This window comes from Salvia hispanica, chromosome 3 (assembly GCF_029641045.1).
Source record: "Salvia hispanica isolate PSC_SH4W2 chromosome 3, Shi_PSC_v1, whole genome shotgun sequence".
NCBI lineage: Eukaryota > Viridiplantae > Streptophyta > Magnoliopsida > Lamiales > Lamiaceae > Salvia > Salvia hispanica.
Genome location: NC_142694.1, coordinates 33,436,723 through 33,450,222, shown reverse-complemented (window position 1 = coordinate 33,450,222; position 13,500 = coordinate 33,436,723). Strand labels below are relative to the sequence as shown.

Here is a 13,500-nt window from a genome sequence, read left to right as displayed (position 1 = left end):
CTTAATTATTAACTTAATCCAGTCAAAATTCGATTAATTTTCGTTGACCGTTAAATTTAACCATTTTCGTCTAATTCGGACTAAATGTGACCCGTTTTATTTGTGAGGGACTGAATAATTCAAAAGATAATGTTTTGGACCAAAATAAAAAAATCTCCATTTGTTAAGGACCAAAAAGGGCCTTTAGTCTATTTTATTTTATATCCACATGTTGCTTTTTTCTTCTTCTCATCGATATTACTACCTCCGTCCACCAAAATTTGTCCCATTTTTCCATTTCCGTCCGTTGTCCAAAATTTGTCCTATTTCACTTTTACTATTTTTGGTAGTGGACCCCATATTCCACTAACTCATTCCTACTCACATTTTATTATAAAACTAATACTCCCTCCGTCCCACATAATTTTACACACTTTGACCCGACACGAGTTTTAAGAAATGTAATGGAAAGTGAGTTGAAATAGTTGGTGGAATATGGGTCCTACTTTTAAAGTATTAGTTTTATAATAAAATGTGAGTATGAATGAGTTAGTGGAATATAGGGTCCACTACCAAAAATGGTAAAAGTGAAATGGGTAAAATTATGTGGGACGGAGGGTGTAACAGCCCGACATTTTAGTGACTGCTACCTAGGCGGACTTAAATGCAACAAGAACGTAGGCTAGGGTTTCATTTAAAGAGTTTTGACCAAGGTATTTAATGAACTATTAAAGCAATAAGTCAACGGATTAATCGAGAAAAAACAATGAAGGATAGAATACCACATTTAATGCTCAAAATGACAAAGGTTTGATGAATTCCAAAACGCATCATGTCTCGATATTCTAAACAATAATTAAATAGTTCAAAAAACAAACAATACTAAGTTTCATGTTTAGCGGAAGCAACCAAGAGAAAAGTGAAGTCATGTATGAAGACACAACCCCACTCAATGTTTCAAGACGATCATATTATCATTCAATTTATTTGCTCAACACCGCCAACCGCTCGTCGCTGCTCAATCTGCACATAGGGAAAACACATACAGGGCTGAGTATTTTAAACATACTCAGTGAACTTATGCCAAAACAGTTTTAGTAGATATGTCATTCTTACCATAGTGAACTCGAGTTTGCATTTATAAAAGAATATTATCGAGTATCACAAAATAATTTCATAGACTGGCCAGTCAAACAATTCCTCCCATTTTCTCAACAATCAACAATTCCATAGTGCGACGAAAGTGTGGCCACACTATTCGCCCACGAGACCGGCCGACTAGCAATGACAGCTCTCGATCCCAACTGTGTACACTATTGCGGCCCTACTCAGACCCGAGTTCGTTTTTATAGCCCTATAGACTAATGGAGCGGACTCGCAAACTAGGCATCAGACACACAACATAATCAAAACAATCACAGGCATGACATAACATTTTAATCCACCCTTATAACACCATAATCAATATTTTGGTAATAAAAGAGTTTAGTGAATAAAGTCCACCTCGATTCCTTAGATCACAAGTATGTTCTTCCTCTTGCTATCACACCGAGAGCGCGAGTTATCACCTTTAATTTATGCGTAACACAAGTAAGTCTCAATCATCTACTCAAATTCATGCATGTTCCTAACGTTTCCCTTTTTCCCCGCGATTCGTTTTATATTATCACTCAAAAATCAAGGCATGATTATCATACCACTTTCTATTCGCACCACAACTCCAGATCCATCATCAAAACATGTCACGCATGAGTGTTTTACAACACACATCACACGCACACACACAACACACATGCACGCACACCGAGGCATGCACACCGAGGCACGCACATGATCCACACACACACACATGCATCTCATATTCATCAATTGTTTCCCCTTTCACTCAATCTATATGCATGAAGGTTCAAGAACACCGATTAATCGGTTAGATGAAGAAAGATTAATATAAAAACACCTTTTTTTTTTTTATAGAACGAACGGTAGAAATAAAGTAATAGCCTTAATTCTTCAATGATTCTTGAGTTTCAACTTCAATTCTTCTCAAAAGATGAAGAAATATTGGAGAAAAGTAGAAGAAAAATTGAGAGAAAGTGGGAGAGAGAGGAGGCGTGATTTTCAAGAGTGGGAGGCGTGTGTTTTTATTTTTAGGGTTAGGATTTCTCTCTTATTTATAGAGTGCAAGATATAATCCCATAATTAAATAAATAAAAAGATTTGAGGAGATATGGGAGGAGAATGTCGTTAATATTGGTGAGAAATAAGGGGGTTTTGAATTTTTATGCTATTTATTAGCATATGATTTAATTTGGATATTTCACGGAGTAAAATAAAATATCACGGAGCAGAATAAAAATAATAATCCCTTCCCAATTAAATAGAGAGTAGGCGTGTAGTTTAGCTCCTTCCAAAAGGGATTTAATTAAATTCCTAACTAAATTAGAATATGGTAAGATCTTCTTAGATATGGTAAGATATGCTAGGATATTTGAATTTATACATGGAAGAGAATAAATAAGGGATCAAATAATATAATAAAATAATCTCTTCTCCCATAAATAGGAGATTTTCGAAAATCTCCTTGGAATAAGTATAGGGGTCGAAAATTCTATATGGAGAAAATAAGGAATAATCGGACTTTGGATTTAATTTGAATAATTATCCCAAGCAATAATTAAATCCAAGAAAAATAGAATTCCTCTTCGAAAAAGTGGGGTGTTACAGAGGGAGTATATAAAAGTATGACCCACAATCCACTAACTTTTTCAACTCACTTTCCAATATATTTCTTAAAACTCGTGTTGGGTTAAAGTGGGACAAATTTTGGTGGACGGAGGTAGTAGTTTTTTCCCATATATTGTAATAATACATTCTCTCTCAGCCCAAACTGCATGAACAATGACAACCTTTGTTATAATTAAAGGGGTGGGTCTTAACTGTTGCTTCAGTTGGTGATTCTTGTGGTGTGCTTGAATCGAGTCTCTCAACATTTGCAGTAGAAGAAGATATGATATCTTTCTTATGTTATTTAAAGTCTTGTTTTGTAACCAGTTTTGCAGTTTAGATTTAAATATGCACCTTATGTTATGGCCTAGGGGGCTTTGGTGAAAGATCGAACTTGATCGTGATATGATACTAAAATATACTCGTATTTATGATTTATGTTGTTGTTGAACAAGGCATTATTTGAGCAACATTGTATCAAAGTAGCAAGGTTGACTTCCCACATTTTACATTTTTGAAGTTTGTTTCCAATGAAAAAAAATCTCAAGTTAAAAGAGGCTTCTCAATATCAAAGACAATAGTTTCATCGGCGGCATTGGGAGTCTTCGCATTGCTTTCATTTCGTTTAGCCCAAAGCACCAAATACAGACCGCTGAACATCACCAACATTCCTGCCAAGCTGCGATAGCGCAGGTAGACAAATTAGTAGGGATATGATAAGTTAACAAATTAAAAGAACATACTCCTGCCTACCTTCCGGCAGAAATGGAGTCGCCTAATGAGATAGAGATGGCAGCAGAAATAACAGTTCCCAGAGGGTTGAAAATGGAGACCACAACCGGACCTCTTTTCTTCATCGCCCATGCATTCACGCTGACGCACATTCCGCTGATCCCACCTGCCTGTTCGAAATCATAAACCTCTAGAAATTAAGAATGGAAGTATATATATACTCCTAGTAATTACCACAATGGAGTAGCCAAGCAAATCTTGAAGATGCAGGTAGTCCCAATCCCAGTAATTCTCATCTAGGACAGCCTCCACTACTGCTGTTAACATCGAACCTAGCAACGAGGTTATGGAACACATTGATATGGGTGCTGAAAAATCCCTCAATGTGATAGCCTGCAGCACAACTTGGCTGGACAGAACAAAAACAGCAGCAATGAGATAGGTGCAACCCAGGATTGTTTGGGAGTTGAAGTCAGTGGGAGTTTTGGTGTGGTCGTTGGGTGCGCTCTGCATGAGGCTCATCACTACGGCTCCCAACACGCACAGCATCGTCCCGGCTATCTTTGCTCTGCTGTACTTGCACCCTATGTCCATTCTCTCTAACCCAAAGGCACAGGCGATGAAAAAGATGAGCCCCGGTGCTAGATTTGGCATTGCTGTTGCTACTGCTGGTGAGGTCAGGTGGACTCCTTTGATAAACAACGACTGAAACACTGTCACCCTGCATCCCACAAATCTAAACTTAATTCATCCAAATACTAGCTAGCATAACATAAAATTAAATTAAATTAAATACCTACCCTCCGAACGAAAGTAAAAGCAACTGTATAACAAGCTTGTAGGTGATCTTTGAAGGCCATTTTCTCCTGCAACAAAACTCTTCTTCAATTCACATATACTCCCTATTCAATTTAAAGGAAAGAAATTAGATATGCCTTTCAAAGAGGATTGCAAGAGGTGAGAGCACAAGAAAAGTGGCAAAAGTGGAACATATTATTAGAGAAGAAGGCTGGAGTCCTGTTTTCAGAATAATGCTCAGCAAAATTGCATTTCCCGCGTACAAGAATTGCACAGAAACCAATCCCATCACCACAGCAATCTCTTCTATCACTTCGCTTTTCTTTGATGCCATTTTTAATTTCCCTTTCTCCTTTTCTTTTTCTCTGCCAAACACTAAAGCTCCTTCTTTCTTCCTCTCTTATCTGCATGCATGCCCGTCTTCTTCCTCTTTTCACTTATCCAATCTTCCAATCAATAAATAATATTGCATAAATGAAGCACCTCAATTTTCTGGCAGAAAGAGCCATTTTTTATAAATGAACAAAAAGGGCCATTCCTCCATTGATCAATATTTTTAATGTTTGATCATTCAGAGACAAGGGTTTCTAAAACTATCAAGGATTCGATTTGATTCCTTTCTTTGTTTAATTTTTCGTGAGTTTGAGAAACAAAAGAGAAAAGGTTTTGTTCCTGAAATGGATGGTATGTTTAGAAGCATACCCTGAATTTTTCGGTCCAGTCATTGTTGGATTCTCTAACATCCATCTAATTACTACTCCTAGTTTTCTTGTATTTATGTATTGCCATCAGTAATTTTATGTGATAAGTTACGAAAGGAATATAGAATGCATGGATTTTTCGGAGATACTAAAATATAGCTGTGCTAGACTATTTACTAAAGGCGTTAAAGAAGTCACAATTAATGGACAAAAATTTATGGGTGCATGCGACTTAAATACAAATTTTTTATTTTTTCACCAACTTCAAATTTGATAAATAATATCACGTTGATCGGGATATCAATTTCCCACCCATTACCTGATGTGGAAAAATTTTGCATTTATGGCTTGCTGGGACTATTCAGAAAGTTGATGTGGACTTACTTGGCCGGCATTTCATAAAAGGATGTCGTTTTCTCTATTTCATCAAAATCAATTTGAGCATTTTTCAAGATGCAAAGAAAAAAATGAGAGTTTTCTTAGAGCCCGCAACGATGATCTCTGCGGCGGGCTGGCCCGTCCCAGTGGTAAGGGTCGTCGATGGGATGTCGTTGTGGTTGGTCCGTCGTAGAGGGTTGCCCTCCGCTAAGGGTTGGTCCCGATCTGGCAGGACACGCGCCTAGGGCAACGTGGCGCTCCCCCAGCGCGCGGTGACACCCACTCACCTCCCCAGCGAGTGTGTGTCGTTTTGATTGTTGGAGATTTTTACTTTTGATTTTTTTAAAGTAAATAAAAAAAGTACATATATAAACTTTTCTCCCACTCCCCAAATATTATCGTTTTTCACTTTATTTTTTTTTCAATTTTTGTAATTTTAGCATTTCAATCATGTAATTTCGATTGTCATTTTAAGTTTATGTATAATATATTGTCATGTTTATAATTTAAATATACTCTCCCCGTCCCCCATTAATCGGAAAGATTTAACTTGACACCAGTTTTAAGAAATGTAGTTCTCCCTCCGTTCCATAGTAGTAGAATCATTTTGTCATTTTGATACGTTACGTAGTAGTAGAGTCATTTCCCTTTTTATTAAAGTTAACACATATTTACTTTACTCTCTTTATTCTCTCTTCATCTCTCTACCTTTTTCATTATCTACTTTATTCTTCATTTATTTAATTTACAACACATTTTTTATTAAATCGCATGCAAAAAAGAAACGCCCCACTACCGCGGAACGGGGGGAGTAGAAAGTCAGTGTAATGTGTGTCCTACTTTTATATATTAATTTTATAATAAAATGTGAGTGAATGAGTTAGTGGGATGTGCGTCCATTACAGAAAGTAGTAAAAAGTAAAGGTGTCATTTAATTGAGACGGACGAAAAAAGAAAATTGTTGCCAATTAATGGGAGATGGTAAATGATGAATGGTTGCATGTCTTGTCCCTTAGTTAATGGCTTAACGCCACTCGCAATAGTACTGATCTTTTTGCCTTACGCGATCGGCGAAAAGATCGACCTTATTATAGCTCGACCGCCTATCATGCCGCCATCGCATACGCCCCAAGGATAGGGCGCGCCCTATCGATGCTATTGCATGCCCACAACCTATATATCCGCCAATCTATGTCCGGTTTTTTTTTCCCACTTTTTTCTTTTTATAAATACTCCTTTTTTTACCCTTTTTCTTCATCTCTCTTTCACTCCAATCCCTTATCATCTCATTTTTCTTTCTATAAAGCAAAAAAATAAATCCCCACGGCTTTCCAAACCTGACAAATTCCGATAGAACTCCGATGTTTCTCGGTGGTCCCCTAATGTTGCCCGGTGGCAGACCCATGACTCTAACTATGTCTACGAAGTGTATCGACCATTGCACGAGTCCACCGTTGATCCGAACTTCAACACCGATGAGTACAAAGTCTCGGACTTGAGCCACCAAACTCCCCTCCTGAGGAGGTTCCCACTGTCGCTCTCGCTCCCCATACATGATAAAAGGGGAAGGGCAAAGCGTCGGAAGCGTCTCAACCCGCGCCCTAGGGGAAAACCAAAAAGGCGCAGCTACACCCCGAGGAGTTGATGGCTCTGGTGAAGTGTTAGGTCAACATCTCCAAGGACCCAATCTTCACCAACATCCAGGAGGTAAAGAGAATCTGCGGGCGGACCGAGGAGAAGTACAACGCCTCAAAGCCGGAGTGGACAAAGAAGCGCGCCGACAACCACTAGGAACGAATGAAGATGGATATTGCCAAATTTTCGTCCGTCTACCACAACACTCAAAGAATATGGGGTAGCAGCCAGAGTTTGGAAGACATCTTTGGCAAGGCTATGAAGACGTACTCCCAAAACGTATATTTCCTGAGTTCAAGTTCAACAACGTCTGGCTCCTTGTCAGCGATATACCAAATTCCAAGCGGGGTACGAGGCTAGCGTTGGAAGAGAACGAAGGTCAGTGCCGACGATAGCTACACCAGCAACAACATGGGCAACGCGGGAGAAGAGTTATGGCACATAAGTGCCAACAGAGACTCGTCTCGTTGGCGTTAAAGTGACCAAGAGGAACAAAAAGACAACGACAAACGAGTCACAAACCTCGGCGTCACTGGCCACTGCCCAGAGACCCGACCCTCCCAAACGATTCTTTTTGCGCAGCGCCAAGATGAATATTTAATAGAACACATTTGGACTAGATTTGACAACGAATAGCCGAAGTCTTTCATTTAAAGATGATGTATTTTGTCGCTTGTAATACATTTTAATTTTAGGATATTAATTATGGAATTTTGATTTTATTAATGAAATGTCATTTTTATAATTTAAATATAATGTTAAATTTTAATTAAATTGGTTGTTAAAAAATGAAGTGGTGGGATCATGAATAATGAAGGGATAATATGGTTAAGAGATAAATTGTTGCATGTGTTGTCTCAAAAAGGGATTGGAAAAAAATAGTGTGGACAATGAGCAGTTAAGGGGCAGGATGGATAAGAAACAACTAGATGCTCTTAAGCCATGTTTGGTTGTTAGAATTCTGTCTGGAAAAGTAATCTTATTCTTTAAATTTTAAATTACTCTGTTTGTTTCGATTTTTAATCAAACTGTGAAAGCAATCATAATCCCCAGAACAAGGAAAGTTAGTACAACTTTTTAGGATTCTAAATTCTAACTTTTCTTAGGTATTATTTTTCCTAGTTTTAGGATTCTTATATATTTAATGCAATACAAGTTTTTATTTTATTATTATTATTATTATTATTAATTACAATGTATTAAAAATAATTTAAAATTTACAAAATCATACTTAATTTCGGTACAATAAATAACTATAATTTAAACTATCATAATTAGGGAGGTGATCAATTGCTAACTAATTAGCAATCCAAAACTAAAGCCAATTTTTAACCATTAGATTAGGAGATCTAGTGGTTGATATAATGCCAAGTGTATTATATTTTAAATTTAAATCATTATTAAATAAAATTAAAGGGTATTAATGTTAGTTCCCTCTTATTAAAATTATCCTAAAATTTTAAATTTACTTAACTCTCAAAATTTAAATTATTTTTTTGCAAAAAATATATCAAATTAAAGGTAATTTTATAACGATTCTAACGAGATCTCAATTGCATATGTTCGGACGATGTTCGGACGATGAAATTTGATGATTTTTATGTTGATGATTTGATGAAATCTCAATATAATGCATACAAAATCTCAATATAATGAATGTAAAATCTCAATATAAACATGTGAAATCTCAATAAAACTGGGTTGATATTGTCGTGTACTTATGTTGAAATATATGTTGATATTTGTAATACACTATGTTAATTTTAAAAAAGCACGAAAATTATGATAGGATGATGAAATTTGATGATTTTTATTTCAGTTTTCGTATATGTTGATGATTTGACGAAATCTCAATATAATGCATATAAAATCTCAATATAATGCATGTGAAATCTCAATAAAAATTGGTTGATATTTTCTTGTACTTGTGTTGAAAATACAAGTGTCATGTTAATATAAAAAAAACACACAAAAATTATGATATGATAACAAAATGACGATCTTACTCTTTTGATATTTTGTCTACTATTTATTGAGATTCGTAAGATTTAATCTCATCCACTCATTTTAAAATCTAAGGGTGGAGATTTGGTCTTGATTTTAGATTATGATGCTATAAGCAATAGAAGATGACCCATCGTAATTATAACTATATCATTATAATATTTATATTTTTTATTTGTTATTATCATAATAATAATTAATAATTTATTACATAATTAAAATATAATTATATAAGTATAAATTATCTAATAATAAATAATTATTATTTATTTATAAATTAATAATTAATCAATAAAGTTGTAATGAAATTTCAAATTATAAAATTTATTCAATTATAATATTTGTAAATATTATAATTATAATTATAATAACCATATTATTATTATAATCATTTATGATTATAATACTTCATATAACTATAACTATTTACAATTATATCATTATATATTATGATGGATAATCTATATTTAAACCAATAATAAATATAATAATATAACTATTATCATCTATAATTAATAATTTATTAAAACAATTATATTATTATTCTTTTTATAAATATAAATAATAATAAGTAAGAGTATATTTTTAATTGTGTTATTTAAATCAAATATAAAATATAAAATCTTGATATTTTCCAAACACAAGAAAGTAAAGTTATTAGGAATCATATTCTCGGGATTCACTTTCCCAAGAATCATTTTCCTTGCCAACTTTACTTTTCCGTCAACCAAACATGATCTTAGTGTTTTTCTCTCAATACTTATTAACCATATATGAATTCGTTGATTTGTTATTTTATTTTAAATGTCAAATTAAATCAATTTATTTGTTCGCTGAAAGTTTAGGCTACAAAATCGTAATGAGATCAACAATATATAAGAAATCATATCTTGTTTTTAAACCACCAATTAATTTTCCATTATTCTGAAAGAGAAAAAACAACTATATATTCTAAAAACCGGTGGCTGTCCACTGCCTAATCAAATAAATAGTCTTGACTGTAAATTAAGTTTACTACTATAAGATTTTTCCCAATAGAGTTCTGAAATTCCACGCTATCCTAAATGCAGTTCCTTTCGTTGACCCAATAATTATTATTTTTACATAACAAAATAATAAATAATATGATTATTTAAAAATTAGATAGTAAATCAATCCATATAATTATGACTTAATAATTCGATAACTTGCTGAATTCAGATTATATATAATTGTAGTTAGTAATTAAGTATTCAATTAACAATATAACACTCCCCGGATAATAATAGTATCAATTTTTTTTCAAACTGAGTATAGTTATCCATTTAAGTTGTACAAGTAGTTAGCAACTTAACAAAATTCTCTCTCTATATTCTGTAAGGGTGTGTTATATACTTATATTGCTAACTTCATTTTAAATTGCTTACTACAACTAAATGATAAGGTATTAGATAACTAAATCAAGGTACAAGATAATTCTATCCCCAAATATCAATATGATGAAAAAAAAATTCAATTAGGATTATAACGAGATCTCACTTGCATATATTCCGATGTCAAATTTGATTTTTTTTGAATTTTCATATTTTTACGTATTAGATAAATGTAATTGTAGGTATCAAAATATGTCAATGTCAATGCAAAATTGTGTTGATATATTCAAGGAATCACGTTGATATTTTTTACTCCCTCCGTCTCTGAAGAATATGCACTTTGAGTACAATACGAGTTTTAATGTAAAATTGGTAAAGTAAGAGAAATGTAGCGAGAAAAAGTAAGTAAATTTTGTTATTGAAGAATGAATCCATCTCAATAGAGAGAGGAGACTTTCCAAAATTGAAAAGTGCATATTCTTATGAGACGGAAGGAGTATATACTATATCGACATTTTATCCAAAACCCTTAATTTGGTCATTATTCTAATCTATTTAAATTAAAATAATAACAAAGGTAATTACATATGGCAATTTATAGACCACTAGATCTCAAATTCTATAGATTTAAATTAGTTGTAAATAGTAATTAAGGGATGAATTGATCCATGTAGTAATATAATTTAATTGATTAGCATAACAAATAAATCAAATCCCACTTGTTAATTTATTAATCCACTTTGGTTGTGGGGAGGGGACACCATCAACTCTCAGGTAAAAATATTTCTAAGGAGTTATGATTAATTTGATTACATATATATGGTGTTAATTACTACTCCATTTCGCGGCAATTCAACATATGAGTGATCAAATAAGACTTTCAAGAACTCTCGGTGGTGAATATTAGTGGTTGGAGTTGGTGGTCGTAATTTAAATACATATATTTATGGCAAGCAAGAAAAAAACAAAAAAAAGTAAACCGTAAACTAATTTGAATAATGACACCCTTCGAAATCAAAAGGCATTTAAGATTCAAATAATGTTAACTTTAATAGATAATGAATTACGAGATGACGAAGCATCATCCCAATTACTATAATATACTCCAATGAAAGCGAAACTAAATAAACTTGCGCCTCTAATGTCACTCTCTCTTACGCACCTTTATATGCTACTACTCTGTCTACTCCTATTTGTTATACATTACTATATCCATTCATTAGAAATCTCATTTCTTTCATGCACAGATTTTTAAAAATACTCTCTTCATCCATAAAAAAATAAAGCAAAGTATATATGACACGGATTTTAATGTAGAATTAGTAAAGTAAGAAATAAGAGAAAAAAGAAGAGATGAGAAGAAAAAGTAAAAGAAAAGTAGTATTAGTGGAATGTGAGATAAGAGAGAAGGAGAAAAAAAAGTAAGAGAGAAAGGAGAAAAAGTAAGAGAGAATATTTCCATAAATGATTGTACTCTATTTTTTATGGACGACAAAAAATGGTAATTGTCCTCTATTTTTTATGGACGGCTCCGAGTATTAAGAATACTAAGTGAAAAAAAGAATGAAATATGAGTCTCACTTATATATACTATATACATAGGGAGGGGCATGTTAGGGCTGCCACCCCTTAAAATAACACTATACCACCATTCCTAGCCAATCATTTATACACGTGGACGAATAATAAGCTGCCACGTGGCAAAAAAAATAAATTTTTTTTGAAAAAGACGGCCAGTAATATGTTGCTCTTTATACAACAATTTTTCTTATCCAGCAATATCCAACACGCTATACAGCAATCTATAGATTGTTGTCTAGCGTATTGAATATTGTTGTGTAGCGTTTATAATATTACTGTATAAGTGGTGTCACAGTGTCACTTTAAGAGGGGTTGTCATTTTAACACAAACCTATATAGGGATGTATTAATATATATAGTATTAGGGGAGAGTTATATTGCTAACTCAATATTTAATTGTTAACTATAACTAAATAATAGCCATTAGATATTTAAATTAAGAGCCTAGATCATTAGCCACGGAATATCAATACGATAAAAAAAACATCAACAAGGGTATTAACATCAATTTACATCAAATTAGTTGTAACTAACTTTTGAAAAATATCCCATAACTTTAAAACGCATATAACTTTCTCGATTTAAATTATTTTTTCGCACAACATATATCAAATTAAAGATAATTTCATAAGGATTCTAACGAGATCTCACTTGTATATGTTCCGATGTCAAAATTTGAAAAAAATTTCAATTTTTTTCTTACAACAACAAATATCAATATGATATATAATATATGTCAATATAATACATGATATAAGCAAACTCTTAACATTCTCAAAGCATTGTGTTGATATTTTCGAAACACTATATTGACATTTTCATCCAAGACCCTAATTTGATATTTTTTTTTATCTTTTTCGGTTTAATTAATAAAAATGAAAATTACACGTGGCAAATTGTAGACCACAAGTTTTCTGAAATCCTATGGTCTTAAATTAGTTGTAGTTAGCAATTAAATGATGAGTTAACAATTGATCACTCCCCTGAAGGAAATATAGTTATAAAAAGTTCGTGAAATGTGATGTCTATTACTATCATTTAATGATAAAGTAAATCGAAAGTCCTATTCGTGGTTGCATCGAAATAGAAAAATGAATGGTGGATCAAAATAGAAAAACGAGACTCCAAATCTCGGATGAATGAAGTAATACTCTGTATCTGCATCCAATTTAAAAACCCAATCGAAGTGTTTCATGTGTCTAAATATTTTATCACAAGTCGTATTATATGTAATTTCTTTTAAAATACACAAACTGACGCATTCACGAGAGCACATTATACACCAATTTGGTTAACTAATAAAACCGTTCCCAACAAATTAGAATGCTAGAGTCCAAGTTGAAGTAGGTTTTAGCTTAGGTAGAAATAGATTATCTTATCCAACAAATATAAATCAACCCCTCGTTAATGCCCACACACCTTTCAATTTTCGATCATCAAATCAAGACTTGTCAGTAGATTGATAACGTAAGTGGTCAAACTTCAGAAACTTTCACCTTCGTTCCTAAATCCTTCATGAGAATATAGTTAAAAAAGGTTAGTTATACAACTAAACACGTACGCATACTCAGCCAAAGTCTCTATCTTTTTTAACATCGTCAGTGAAAGTTATAGAT

General features: G+C 33.2%; 1 protein-coding gene across 1 annotated transcript; it reads right to left on the bottom strand.

Moving 5' to 3' along the window:
* Positions 1-3,130: 3,130 nt before the first annotated feature.
* UMAMIT7 (Nodulin MtN21 /EamA-like transporter family protein) lies at positions 3,131-4,599 on the bottom strand. Its single transcript, XM_048109393.2, has 5 exons — positions 4,371-4,599; positions 4,236-4,301; positions 3,670-4,156; positions 3,457-3,605; positions 3,131-3,382 (listed from the first exon to the last, which is right to left on the bottom strand). Exons 1-5 carry the CDS (start codon positions 4,565-4,567, stop codon positions 3,247-3,249), a joined length of 1,035 nt encoding a protein of 344 aa, XP_047965350.1. The 5' UTR covers positions 4,568-4,599; the 3' UTR covers positions 3,131-3,246.
* Positions 4,600-13,500: the final 8,901 nt, after the last annotated feature.